The sequence below is a fragment of the Crinia signifera genome, chromosome 3 (genome assembly GCF_055691185.1).
Source record: "Crinia signifera chromosome 3, ASM5569118v1, whole genome shotgun sequence".
Classification (NCBI taxonomy): domain Eukaryota; kingdom Metazoa; phylum Chordata; class Amphibia; order Anura; family Myobatrachidae; genus Crinia; species Crinia signifera.
Window position 1 is genome coordinate 324,823,720 of NC_139219.1, and position 15,557 is coordinate 324,839,276.

Consider the following 15,557-nt stretch of genomic DNA (forward strand, 5'->3'; position numbering starts at 1 on the left):
AGTATCTGTAAACTTTTGTTAATGATATTTCATTAAACGAAATATAAAACTGTTCAGCCGTCCTCTATGACAGTATAATGTTCCTCTGACACATGAATGAATTTGGCCGTATTAATTACTACATTATGTAGAATCAGTGAGATATTCTGGGTGGTATAATACAAGCCTGCAATGTGCATTATTGGATATATAGTGTACATCAAACACTTATTTAGGCAGAAACACACTGTAAGGAGTGAGATTAAAGCGGAAGGGGGGGGGGGATGATAAACCAGTGTGGCAGCCATGTTGGTACAGGCTAGATCCACAATTTTCAGTGCATTGTATGTCTGCATAAAGATACATTATACGCAGGGACATTCAGATGTGCACCAACATTCCCGATGGGATATTCAAGACAAACTAAGCCACCACAATAAATATCGTACCAAACGATTCCCAACACTACGAGGAATACCACTCTTGCATTTAGCACATAAGCCGGAATACAGCTGTCCTGGGACTGGGGTGGTAAGCAGCCATATCTGGACACATTTATGGTTCATCTCTGATCTCTCTGCAGAAGGAGGAGATCTCGGACAAAGAGCGCTGGCAGCACTTGGCTGATCTGGCTGACTTCGCGCTGGCAATGAAAGTGACATTGATGAACATCAACTACCAGTCATTTAACAACTTTATGCTTCGGATCGGTAAGTGCCCCCCGGATTATTATAGGATTATTCTGTTTGCTGTTGCATATACATCATATTGTATATGTGGATCTCTGTTGACTGACCCATGTTTGCAGCGTCCGTCTCAGAGAACGGAGCGGGAACCGACGCCAGCCGTCTGAGGTCGTATAGGGACACCAAGCATTTTCCTGGGCACAGTCCAGTCTCATGAATATTATACCGGTCACATACATATTAGTCCAGTCACATGAATATTATACCGGTCACGTAAATATTAGTCCAGTCTCATGAATATTATACCGGTCACATAAATATTAGTCTAGTCACATGAATATTATACCGGTCACGTAAATATTAGTCCAGTCTCATGAATATTATACCAGTCACATAAATATTAGTCCAGTCTCATGAATATTATACCGGTCACGTAAATATTAGTCCAGTCTCATGAATATTATACCGGTCACATAAATATTAGTCCAGTCTCATGAATATTATACCGGTCACATAAATATTAGTCCAGTCTCATGAATATTATACCGGTCACGTAAATATTAGTCCAGTCTCATGAATATTATACCGGTCACATAAATATTAGTCCAGTCTCATGAATATTATACCGGTCACGTAAATATTAGTCCAGTCTCATGAATATTATACCGGTCACATAAATATTAGTCCAGTCTCATGAATATTATACCGGTCACATAAATATGAGTCTAGTCTCATGAATATTATACCGGTCACGTAAATATTAGTCCAGTCTCATGAATATTAGTCCAGTCTCATGAATATTATACCGGTCACCTATATTAATCCAGTCACATAAATATTATCCCAGTCACATAAATATTAATCCAGTCACATGAATATTATCCCAGTCACATAAATATTAGTCCAGTCTCATGAATATTATACCGGTCACATAAATATTAGTCCAGTCTCATGAATATTATTCCACTCGCATGAATATTTTTCTGGTTACATATATATTAGTCCAGTCTCCTGAATATTATTCCAGTCACATAAATATTAGTCAGGTCTCATGAATATTATTCTGGTCATGTAAATATTAGTCAGGTCTCATGCTTATTAGTCCAGCCTCATAAATATTAGTCAAGATTCATAAATAATACTCCAGTTTTAGTCAGGACTAATGAATATTATTCTGGTCACATAAATATGTCAGGCCTCATGCATATAAATGCAGCCACATAAATATTAGAAAGGCCTCCTGATTATATATTCCAGTCACATAAATATTAGTCAGGATTCATGAATATTATTCCAGTCACAAAAATATTAGGTCTCATGAATATTAGTCAGGCCTCATGCATATTTGTCCAGCTACATAAATACAAGTCAGGCAGCATGAATATTATACTGGTCACATAAATTTTAGCCATACTTTATGAATATTAGTCAGGATTCATAAATATTACTCCAGTTACATAGATATTAGTCAGGATTAAAGAATTTTATTCTGGCCACATAAATATTAATTAGGACTCATCTATATTAGTCAGGCCTCATGAATATTATTTTGGTTGCATAAATATTAGTCAGGCTTCATGAATATTATTCCAGGCACATAAATATTAATCAGGCCTCATGAATATTATTCCAGTCACAAAAATATTAGGTCTCATGAATATTAGTCAGGCCTCATGCATATTCTCGAGTTGTTGCGGAGGACCCGCATGAACTGCGAGATAGGTAGACTATCTTTGAGTCCTGGCGGATGGTTACTTGTAGCAAACAGCAAAGAGTTCCGATCCGTGCTTTTACGAGCCCGAAGCGAGGGGACGCGGATACCTTCACAGGTATCCGTGTCCCCTCACGCGGGCTCGCCACACTTTCTATTCTCAACTCCACGCCGACGTGGATAGTGGGGGTATGAAAAGGTCGGAGGACGCGTAGCGGCGCCCCTCGCAGGCTCGCTGCGCTCGCCACGCTTCAGGTTCACGTTTATAGTGGGGGGGGGGGGGCGTGGGGGTGCATTTAAGCACCCATTAGGGTGCTTATACAATGTTTAATCGCATCGCATTGTAGGGCATTGTATGCCATATACAATGTCATACAATTTTAAAATTGTATGACATTGTACAATATCGCGCGATATCGCATCGCATGCCGTATGCGATGCGATGGGCACCGCCAAAATACACAAGTACCCATAAATATTAGTTCAGTCTCATGAATATTATTCCAATCACATGAATATTTGTCCAGTCACATGAATATTATTCCGGTTACATAAATATTAGTCCGGTCACATGAATATTATTCCAGTCACCTGAATAGTATTCTGGTTAAATAAATATTATTCCAGTCAAATAAATATTAGTCCAGTCACATAAATATTATTCTGGTTACATAAATATTAGACAGGTCTCATGGTTATTAGTCCAGCTTCATACTTATTAGTTCAGCTGCATAAATATTAGTCAGGACTAATGAATATTATTCTGATCACATAAATATTGGTCCAGTCTCATGAATTTTATTTCGGTCACGTAAATATTAGTCCAGTCTCATGAATATTATTCTGGTCACATAAATATTAGTTCAGTCTCATGAATATTATTCCAGTCACATAAGTATTAGTCCAGTCTCATGAATATTATCCCAGTCACATAAATATTAGTTCAGTCTCATGAATAATATTCCAGTCACATAAATATTAATCCAGTCTCATGAATATTTTTCTGGTCACATAAATATTAGTCAAGCCTCATGAATATTATTAAAGACACATAAATATTAGTCCAGTCTCATGAATATTATTCCAGTCACATTCCAGTCGCATGAATATTATTCTGGTCACATAAATATTAGTCCAGTCTCATGAATATTATTCTGGTCACATAAATATTAGTTCAGTCTCATGAATATTATTCCAGTCACATAAATATTAGTCCAGTCTCCTGAATATTATTCCAGTCACATAAATATTAATCCAGTCTCATGAATATTTTTCTGGTCACATAAATATTAGTCAAGCCTCATGAATATTATTAAAGACACATAAATATTAGTCCAGTCTCATGAATATTATTCCAGTCACATTCCAGTCGCATGAATATTATTCTGGTCACATAAATATTAGTCAGGTCTCATGAATATTATTCTGGTCATGTAAATATTAGTCAGGTCTCATGCTTATAAGTCCAGCCACATAAATTTTAGTCAGGACTAATGAATTTTATTCTGGTCACATAAATATGTCAGGCCTCATGCATATAAATGCAGCCACATAAATATTAGAAAGGCCTACCGATTATATATTCCAGTCACATAAATATTAGTCAGGATTCATGAATATTATTCCAGTCACAAAAATATTAGGTCTCATGAATATTAGTCAGGCCTCATGCATATTTGTCCAGCTACATAAATACAAGTCAGGCAGCATGAATATTATACTGGTCACATAAATTTTAGCCATACTTTATGAATATTAGTCAGGATTCATAAATATTACTCCAGTTACATAGATATTAGTCAGGATTAAAGAATTTTATTCTGGCCACATAAATATTAATTAGGACTCATCTATATTAGTCAGGCTTCATGAATATTATTTTGGTTGCATAAATATTAGTCAGGCTTCATGAATATTATTCCAGGCACATAAATATTAGTCAGGCCTCATGAATATTATTCCAGTCACATAAATATTAGTCCAGCCACATGAATATCATTCCGGTCATGTAAATACTAGTCAGGTCTCATGCTTGTTAGTCCAGCCTCATAAATATTAGTCAGGATTCATAAATAATACTCCAGTTACAAAAATATTAGTCAGTTCTCATGATTTTAGTCCAGCCACATAAATATTAGTCCAGCCGCATAAATATTAGTTAGGACTCATGAATATTACTCCAGTCACATACATATTAGTTAGGCCTCAGGAATATTGTTCTGGTCACATAAATATTAGTCAGGCCTCATGATTATTATTCCAGTCACATGAATATTATTCCAGACACATAAATATTAGTCAGGCATCATGAATATTATTTTGGTTATGTAGGTCTCATGCAAATTAGTCCAGCCTCATAAATATTAGTCAGGACTAATGAATATTATTCTGGTCACATAAATACGTCAGGCCTCATACATATGAATCCAGCCACATAAATATTAGAAATGCCTCCTGAATATTATTCCAGTCACATATATATTAGTCAGGCCACATGAATATTATTCCAGTCACAAAAATATTAGGTCTCATGAAAATTAGTCAGGCCTCATGCATATTTGTCCAGCCAGAGACTGGAGGAGCGGCACTCGTGGCTTCAATGTTGATGAATCAATAAATACACCGTGACACGGTAATAGTGATCAACGTTTCAAATAACTTTGTATTTTTCTTCAGGATAAAGGTCATAAAAAACACACATACCTTTATAGGTGAGTACAGACAAGTGCAAACAACGTGCTGGAGAGGAGAGGCCCGCCCTGTCACAGGACGGGGGTGTGTGACATCATCATTGTGCGTCGAATGGACGCTACACATGGTTACCATGGTGACTACTTTGAAATCTACACGGATAAGAAATAACATACATTAGTCTCTTGGTACAAATTAGAGAGGCATATAGATACCATAAGGGAGATCACTAGCGGGTATATGCTACTATGCATGAGAGAAGATATATAGAAACATGGTTGCTATGTAGGTAAATGGCCATACATTAGCAGATGAAGTGCGTACGCAGTTAAATTCTACAAGAATATACGTACAAGCATTAGCGAATACACAAACATAAATGAATGCCGCATGATGAAGGATCGCAGAGTAAAGTGCTGGACATACGTGTATTATTTGAAAACGGCGAATGAGATGTTTTAATTCTAGCCGCGCGGTGCGGTCACATTGAGTCTGTGCATCCAGCGTGATTCACATTGCAACAATTTTTTGGAGATGTTGCCTCCTCTGATTGATGGTTTAACACAATCTATCATACGATATCGCTGTGTGTATGGCATGTTTTTGCTCAAGAAAGTGGCGAGCCACTGGTTGATCACTGTGGCCGCTACTCAAAGCTTTTTTAATCGCACTACGGTGCGCCCCCATCCTTTCTTTAAATTTGCGTTCTGTTTTTCCGATGTAGCATAAGCTACACGGACAAATAATTTGGTAAACAATAAATTTGGATTCGCAGGTGAAATGGTGGCGGATAGTATATTGTTTGCCACTATGAGGATGGGCAAAGGTGTCACCAGTCAGTAAATACTGGCATGTGACGCAGGAGCATTTAAAGCAGCCGTTTTTCAAGGGTTTCAAAAAACCGGTGTACACATTGGGCGATAAAGTGTTAAACGGAAGAGATGAGTCTGATTTTACAATTGGCCAGTGTTTTTTTATGGTCAACCATAAAAAAACACTGGCCAATTGTAAAATCAGACTCATCTCTTCCATTTAACACTAAAAGAATCATGCCATGCTATTCTAGAGGACGCAATCTGAGAGATTTGCTTGTCAAAACTGAAGTATCCATCAATTTATCGCCCAATGTGTACACCGGTTTTTTGAAACCCTTGAAAAACGGCTGCTTTAAATGCTCCTGCGTCACATGCCAGTATTTACTGACTGGTGACACCTTTGCCCATCCTCATAGTGGCAAACAATATACTATCCGCCACCATTTCACCTGCGAATCCAAATTTATTGTTTACCAAATTATTTGTCCGTGTAGCTTATGCTACATCGGAAAAACAGAACGCAAATTTAAAGAAAGGATGGGGGCGCACCGTAGTGCGATTAAAAAAGCTTTGAGTAGCGGCCACAGTGATCAACCAGTGGCTCGCCACTTTCTTGAGCAAAAACATGCCATACACACACTGCGATATCGTATGATAGATTGTGTTAAACCATCAATCAGAGGAGGCAACATCTCCAAAAAATTGTTGCAATGTGAATCACGCTGGATGCACAGACTCAATGTGATCGCACCGCGCGGCTTGAATGAAAACATCTCATTCGCCGTTTTCAAATAATACACGTATGTCCAGCACTTTACTCTGCGATCCTTCATCATGCGGCATTCATTTATGTTTATGTATTCGCTAATGCTTGTACGTATATTCTTGTAGAATTTAACTGCGTACGCACTTCATCTGCTAATGTATGGCCATTTACCTACATAGCAACCATGTTTCCATATATCTTCTCTCATGCATAGTAGCATATACCCGCTAGTGATCTCCCTTATGGTATCTATATGCCTCTCTAATTTGTACCAAGAGACTAATGTATGTTATTTCTTATCCGTGTAGTTTTCAAAGTAGTCACCATGGTAACCATGTATAGCGTCCATTCGACGCACAATGATGATGTCACACACCCCCGTCCTGTGACAGGGCGGGCCTCTCCTCTCCAGCACGTTGTTTGCACTTGTCTGTACTCACCTATAAAGGTATGTGTGTTTTTTATGACCTTTATCCTGAAGAAAAATACAAAGTTATTTGAAACGTTGATCACTATTACCGTGTCACGGTGTATTTATTGATTCATCAACATTGAAGCCACGAGTGCCGCTCCTCCAGTCTCTGTATGCATCACCCTTGAGAGGGCACCGGCTGCAGCCAAGTATCTGTCCCACGGGAGTGCCAGACCTCTGCTTTATTTGTCCAGCCACATAAATATTAGTCAGGTCTCATGCTTATTAGTCCAGCCTCATAAATATTAGTCAGGATTCATAAATATTACTCCAGTTACAAAAATATTAGTCAGGTCTTATGATTTTAGTCCAGCCGCATAAATATTAGGTCAGGCCTCATGAATATTATTCCGGTAACATAAATATTAGTCAGGTCTCATGAATATTATTTTGGTCATGTAGGTCTCATGCAAATTAGTCCGGCATCATAAATATTAGTCAGGACTAATGAATATTATTCTGGTCACATAAATACATCAGGCCTCATACATATGAATCCAGCCACATAAATATTAGAAAGGCCTCCTGAATATTATTCTGGTCATGTAAAAATTAGTCAGGATTCAAAAATATTACTCCAGTTATATAAATATTAGTCAGGCCTCATGAATACTATTCAAGTTACATAAATATTAGTCAGGCCTCCGGAATATTATACCAGTCACATAAATATTAGCCAGGTCTCATGAATTTTATTTTGGTCACAAATACTAATCAGGCCTCATGAAGTGCTCACAAAATGATTCAGGAATCATGATAGTATTCATACAGCGCACGAGTGATGTCACTGGTTGCTAGAAAACAGCCTACTGGTTCAACCCAACTTCACATTGTAGGTGACGCATCTTAATTCACGTTTATGGGCGCTTACCTGCCACCTGGAAATGTGAAGCGATGACAGTGTTAGACATGTCTAAGGATAAATTCAATGTCCTATTCTTGCAGGACTTAATAAAGGAGGGGTTCTAGCAGGTGTGATAGGAGCACGGAAACCACACTACGACATCTGGGGGAACACCGTGAACGTGGCAAGCAGAATGGAATCCACCGGTGTCATGGGGAACATTCAGGTATTCTCCCCAGAATTTAGTGATCTACAGCTATATCTTGGAGCACGTCACCACCAACCACACTTGAAACAGATTCCTGACCAGACTCTTCTGTTTTGCAGGTTGTGGAGGACACACACGATATCCTCAAGGAATACGGCTTCCGTTTTGTCCGACGAGGTCCTATCTTCGTTAAGGGAAAAGGCGAATTGCTCACTTTCTTCTTGAAAGGCCGGGACAAACAAGGCTCCTTTATCAACGGCTCATCAGTCACCCTACCCCACCAGGTGGTGGAAAACTCCTGATTAGCGGCTGTGTCGTCACGCAAAGATCTTAGTGGGAGACGCCAAGGGAGGTCAGAGAAGGCAGATGCCTGAGACAAGGAAGTCATACAGAAATAACTAGGAAAACAAAAACACCTTATGGACCACTTATACATAGTTAAATCATTTTTCTTCATTTCTGGAGTTGCCTTTTTAAAAATTTCTGCCTGACATCCTCAGGTCCTGCGGGCTTTGGGGTGACAAGATAGGAGGCTGACCTGGAGGGGGAAGGGGGGGGTCAGCAGACCCATTGCTGAAGATCAGGGGTGATTGTGCCTCAGCAGTAGATATTGTAGAGGATACAAACAAGATGCTTTGTGACACAAAAGACTGGAATGGAGCCTTATCCCCGAACATACAAGATGAGCACAGTGAATGGTGCGAAACGCGTCGTTGAAGCAGCACATCTTCAGTGCAATGGGACAGCTTGAATCATAAACAGGACGGCTGATTTACTGCTAGTTTACTGTGATAATAATAATCTGCCCATTTAGTTAGTGGGAATGCCATGAGTGCGAGTGCAATATATTTCATTATATTTGGAGTAAAAGAAAAAAAAAAAAAGTTAAAAAAAAAAAATTATTACAAAACTAAAATTTACAAAACCACTATATATATACACACTAACACACACGGCAAGAAAAGACATTAAAACCATTTATATTTTTAATTGCCGGCTAGTATTTGCTACCGGATACTGCCGCCTCCTCGCTTACCCGCACCCCTTTCTCTTGCTTTAAATAAGAATTTGCAGGGACTTGGGAGGAAGACTGTTTAGCGAATCCTCACCCACACAGAGAGAGAGAGAGAGAGAGCGTCAGAGCTTAGGACGGAGAAACCTTAATTCAGAGTCTCTGTGATTTCTATATTTTTTTTCCTAACAAAAATAATAATAATAATAAAAAAAATTAATATACTTTTGTACAAATAAACCTGCAGCTTCCAGACATGTTACATTTTATTACAGGGATTGGAGCGGGAGTAACAGAGGATAAAGAAGGTCGTATATGAGATAGAGATGTAATTTACATGTTTTTTCAGATTTATATTTTTACGAATTATAAATATATTATATAAAAATCCTGAAATGCGCTGTACGAAATGAAATAGGCATCAAGGGGCTGAGCGGAGCAGGGACGTATCTGGTATTAACGTCAGGTTAGGATTTGATAGCTACTACAAAAAGGTAAGAGTGACGTATCGACGGAACGTACTGAAAGACTGTGTCGGTAATAAGCTGGGAATACAGTAACCCATACTTACTTTTATCCTGATATGAATATAATGCAGATAACCGTTCTTTAGAATGAATTGTGTGCATATGCAAAATTTATACCCCCCCCCCCCAAATAAAATATATGCATGTTCCTAGAGTCATGCACTGTGCAATATCTCTGAAACGCAGAATTAGAGGCTGCACCAGTCACACGTCCCAATCATGGAGCGCAAGCTCTTCGCCCACATTGTGTGTCACGGCATTCGGTAGCTACAAAAGAAGGTCCGGTTTGATAACAGTCCTGAGCATCCATCCAGATGTTGGATTTTTATAAAACTGCGCTGGGACCGATGATTGGTTGCTATGGGAAACGCCAACTTTTTAATTTGCACCGGTTTTCAAAACCTTCTCCAGAGACATGGTTGTATGGATTATGGCACCCATAATCATGCTGAGCATATAAGACACTGGGTCTGATTCAGAGGTGGTTGTGGTGTCCAGGGCGCATGCAAGGGGGCCACAGAATATGGCGCATGGTGGCGTGACACAAAATCAGATGGGGGGGGGGGGCAAAGCGGACACAGGTGTGTTGCTGAAAGGCCATACTCAGATGGAGAGACTCACTTACCCTAGTGCAGGTGCACGTTTCTATGATGTGACCCATGTTGGCGCCAAAAAGCTGGTGTCTCCGTTCTCGGCTCTTTTACAAAGAGGGGGTGGCATTGGCGTAAAGATGGAGACCCGACTGTAGCCACCTCAGAGTCAGCCCCATTGCGAGGGATCCAGTGAGGGTGGTGGGATCTGAAAATGTTCTTGGAAATGTGGGCACCATATTCTATTAAACAGTTTTTATTTAAGACGTATTAGATGTCCATTTTTGTTCTTGTCATGTGTGTAGTGTGATTTTCTATCCCTGCAATCCAGGATATTTTACTATTTGATTCATTCAGAGAAAACATGAAGGAGAGACCATATATTCCACACAACGGAAATGCCAATGTTCTCATTCCTTATCGAACAGGTTATAGCGCCGCAATGGACCTCGTGGGTAGGCCTATATATCCGCTTAGTAATAATGTGATATATTCAAAACCGTAGTTGTTATAGAGCCGCAATGGACCTCGTGGGTAGGCCTATATATCCGCTTAGTAATAAAGTGATATATTCAAAACCGTAGTTGTTATAGAGCCGCAATGGACCTCGTGGGTAGGCCTATATCCGCTTAGTAATAATGTGATATATTCAAAACCGTAGTTGTTATAGCGCCGCGATGGATCTCGTGGGTAGGCCTATATATCCGCTTCGTAATAATGTGATGTATTCAAAACCGTAGTTGTTATAGGGCCGCGATGGACCTCGTGGGTAGGCCTATATATCCGCTTAGTAATAATGTGATATATTCAAAACCGTAGCCAACACGTTGGCATGGTGTGTCAACTATAAAAAGATCAACATACATATACGATCATCAGGGTCAAAATAAAATGACACGTCCAATGGTTGAAAAATGTAACTGTCTAACTCACAGGTTCTCAAAGTCGGTCCCCAGGACCCCACACAGTGCATGTTTTGCAGGTCTCCTCACAGAATCACAAGTGAAATAATTAGCTCCACCTGTGGCTCTTTTAAAATGTGTCAGTCAGTAATGAGTGCACCTGTCGAGTGACAATGTGAACCGTGTGGGGGACCAAGTTTGGTCTTACCCAACCACTGGTCTAACCCAATCCAGTGACAACACCAGTGAGCTACTAAATAAAAACAAATACAAAAATAAAACCGAAGGGAGTTGGAGGCCACAGGTGAAGTTTTGAGGGGCCGCATATGCCGTAACCTCTAGCTTGCTCTGTGATCCGGCCCCCTCAGTGGGTTGGGGGGGCGACAAGTTATATTTGACCTGGGTTTGAGGTGTTCTCAATCAACGGCAAATTACAATGTTGAGCGACGTTTGCAGGTGTGATCATTTATATGACACTTACATTACGCGGACTACTCACAAAGACGCTGTTGCCATTGGTAAAGTAAGGCATTCGAATTGTTGTGGAAAAGGGATTGGGCGTTCTTGAGTGGTAACGGGGAGGCTGGCTAGTAGCCTTCGCGAACAGTGGCTGCGTTAAGGGAGTGCCAGTGCCGACGCCCAGCCACAGGCCTAAGAGGCAATACAGGGACGGATAATCTGCACCTGTCATAGTGCTGCTGACACCAATATATACAGTAAGTACACACCACTCGAGTTTTACACACCTCTGTCTGTCTGGTAAATCCCCACTTGCTGGCTACACAGACACCAGCGTTGCTCAGGTAAATCCCCACTTGCTGGCTACACAGACATCAGCGTTGCTCAGGTAAATCCCCACTTGCTGGTGGAAGGTCATCTGTTACAATATATATATATATATTCCAGAGATCCCTCCACGTGTTGGGGGGGAATTGAACACTCGCCTTGGTATAATAATAGATAAAAGTCACTGGTGTTGTGTAAAAATCACGTACGGTAAGTTGTTTATTCATTCCAATGATGGAAATTACCTTATTGGAATGAATAAACAACTTACATGATTTTTACACAACACCAGTGACTTTTATCTATTATTATACCAAGGCGAGTGTTCAATTCCACCCCAACACGTGGAGGGATCTCTGGAATATATTTGGGACACGTGGTGATCCACGCCAACCCCCTTTGAACACCCCTGAACTAACTTGGTTTAAAAGTGAGAGTGCGGTCTTCTTCGACTCTATATATCTCTTATATATTTAGCCAGATCTGTCACTCAACCCCTGTGTAGAACGTTCCTGTGTAGAACATTTTCATGTGTCTAACGTTCCACCCCCTTGACATCACCTCCCCCCGCCCAGCCAGGGCTACAGTACACGTCCACCATTACTCCACAGCCACCATCCACCATTACTCCTGCACATCCCTACCCTCTGCCAGGACCCCCGCGACCCCCCCCCCCGCGATTCGCAGGACCCCCATGACCCTCCCGCGAATCGCGGGACCCCCGCGACCCCCCCTCCCGCGATTCGTGGGACCCCCCGCGACCACCCCCTCCCGCAATTCGCGGGACCCCAGCGAAATCCGGCCCTGGCTGCCGCACTGCAGGTTTCCCCACTGCCCTCTGCACCAGCGCCACAACTTTTATCAATGTCTTGCCCACATACCACTATTATACAGCCTCCTGCTCTCATGCACGCACACTCCCTCCCAGTGGGAGGAGACGCTCACCCACTGCCGGGAGCTGCATACTGTCCCCCACCCTCCTCCAGTTCTAGGGATGCCCATCGACCATCAATGATTTCAAATAATCAATGGTTTATGGCCGATGTTGAATACTTTTGCCATCAATGTGGGAGGACAAGATGGTTTCCCTACAACGATGGCAAAGGAGAACCGATCAAGTTTCATATTTTTTTAGGCCACCAAGTTCTGATTGACCCACGGCCTATTCAGTCAGATATAATGGATGACCATCGATAGCTACAACAAGGGTGCAAAATCGCCATCAATGCCAACCATCGATGGTGTCTGCACCAATGCCTATCCCTACTCCGCAACAGCCAAAAACCTTTATTACCCCTCATGCCCACACACCTCTATCACTGCCCTGCCTCCTGTTCTCCTGCCCCGTAACTTCCGCCAGTGGGGACCCGCTCACCCTGTGTTGCCCACATTCCCCTATCATGCTTTACCGCCCAGCCTCCTGCTCTCATGCACCCTAACTCCCACCCAGGCCGAGGAGACACTGACTCAGGGCCACCGTCCTGTACTTCTGTGCTGCCACGCTGGACCCTCACCCACTGGCAGAAGCTGCACAGTGTCCCCCACCCTCTTTAGTCCCCCGTATGCCCACACACCCCTATCACTACCCAGCCTCCTGCTCTCCTGAACCGTAACTTCCACCACTGGGTAATCGCTGACGCTGTGTTGCCCACATACCCCTATTATGCCTCATATCCCAGCCTCCTGCTCTCATGCACCCTAACTCCCACCCAGTAGGAGGAGACACTGACTCAGGGCCACCATCCTGTACTCCTGTGCTGCCACGCTGGACCCTCACCCACTGGCAGAAGCTGCAATACAGGGCATCTTTCATACAATTCTAACCATATTTCTCACAATACAAACGTTCACAAATTAAGGTGCGTAGCCCCTTACGCCGGTGTGAAGAGCGCCCGTAGGGCGCGATGAATCACCTAGTATATATATACATACATATATATATATACACAAGTTCAGTTGGAGCAGCAGGGCCACACAATGCAAGAATACTGAATTGGTGCTCCAGCCTGGTTCCAGAAATCCCTGGTTCCATATACATACGAGATTTCGGCGGCACTCCCAAAATAATGCAAATTCAGTCAGGTATACGGGAACGTTTCGAAGCGTGGTACTTGTGTATTTTGGCGGCGCCCACGATGAGGATCGCGTCCATCGTGTGTGAAAAATCGGGTCCATCGCGTCGCGTCGTGTGCATTAACATGGCACACGACGCGACCGACGCGATGGACCCGATTTCTCCATAGGCTTCAATGTTAAAATATTTTAACATTGAAATCGTGTCGGTCGCGTCGGTCTTGTGCCATTATAATGGCACAAGATAAGATGGACTTGATAAAGTCCATTTTACATGGAATAAAATGGGAAATGGGCCAATATGGCCCATTTTTCATTGTATATGTCCCCGTCATGTCCAAATATAACTGCCCCCCATTGTGAGCGGCACCCCAGTATTGACGTCAACCCGAAGCGTGGCGAGCGCAGCGAGCCCGCGAGGGGCGGCGGTGCGCGTCCTCCGACCTTTTCATACCCCTACTATCCACGTCGGCGTGGAGTTGAGAATAGAATAGTGTGGCGAGTGCAGCGAGCCACCGAGCCCGAAGCGTGGCGAGCGCAGCGAGCCCCGCGAGGGGACGCGGATACCTTCACAGGTAAACGCGTCCCTTCGCGGACTTCACAGGTGTCCGCGTGGCCACGGACACCTGTGAAGCCCGCGTGGGGACGCGGATACCTGTGAAGGTATCCGGCTGCGCTCGCCACGCTTCGGGCTCGGTGGCTCGCTGCGCTCGCCACACTATTCTATTCTCAACTCCACGCCGACGTGGATAGTAGGGGTATGAAAAGGTCGTAGGACGCGTACCATCGCCCCTCGCGGGCTCGCTACGCTCGCCACGCTTCGGGTTGGCGTCAATACTGGGGTGTCGCTGACAATGGGGGGCATTTATATTTGGACATGACGGGGCCATATACAATGAGAAATGGGCCATATTGGCCCATTTCCCATTGTTTTCTATGTTAGATGTATTTTAACAACTACATTTGATCTTGTGCCATTATAATGGCACAAGTCCGACGCGACCGACAGTATTTCAATGTTAAAAATATTTTAACATTGAAGCCTATGGAGAAATCGTGTCGGTCGCGTCGTGTGCCTTAACTTTAAGGCACAGGACGCGAAGCGATGGACCCGATTTCTCCATCGGGTTCAATGTTAAAAATATTTTAACATTGAAGCCTATGGAGAAATCGGGTCCATCGCGTCGCGTCCTGTGCCTTAAAGTTAAGGCACACGATGCCCACGACGGGCGCCGCCAAAATACACAAGTACCCGAAGCGTTTATTACCTCGTCATCAGGTCAAAGATACAAATACACAGGAAACATTTAAATACATACATACCGGTGCGTGTCCCTCCTCCCGGTACGGACGCCGATGTTTTACTTCCACACACTTCATCACCGTGCGCTGCACTGCGTAGCTGCGCACGGACGTATGTGCGTCATTCCGTCCCAGCGGCACCCGTTGCCTGGGAGATAGGTACCTAAACATAGAGCAAACTTTATTAACACCA

The 15,557-nt window shown here is 42.6% G+C and overlaps 1 protein-coding gene across 2 annotated transcripts in view; it reads left to right on the top strand.

Moving 5' to 3' along the window:
• Positions 1-10,565, top strand: part of ADCY3 (adenylate cyclase 3) — a 137,115-nt gene extending 126,550 nt beyond the window's left edge. For both annotated transcript variants that reach the window (XM_083178817.1, XM_083178816.1), the window contains exons 18-20: positions 563-689; positions 8,066-8,190; positions 8,292-10,565. In XM_083178817.1, coding sequence (XP_083034943.1) covers positions 563-689; positions 8,066-8,190; positions 8,292-8,474 — 435 coding nt within the window. In that variant the 3' untranslated portion in view covers positions 8,475-10,565. The remainder of the gene's footprint in view (positions 1-562; positions 690-8,065; positions 8,191-8,291) is intronic.
• Positions 10,566-15,557: the final 4,992 nt, after the last annotated feature.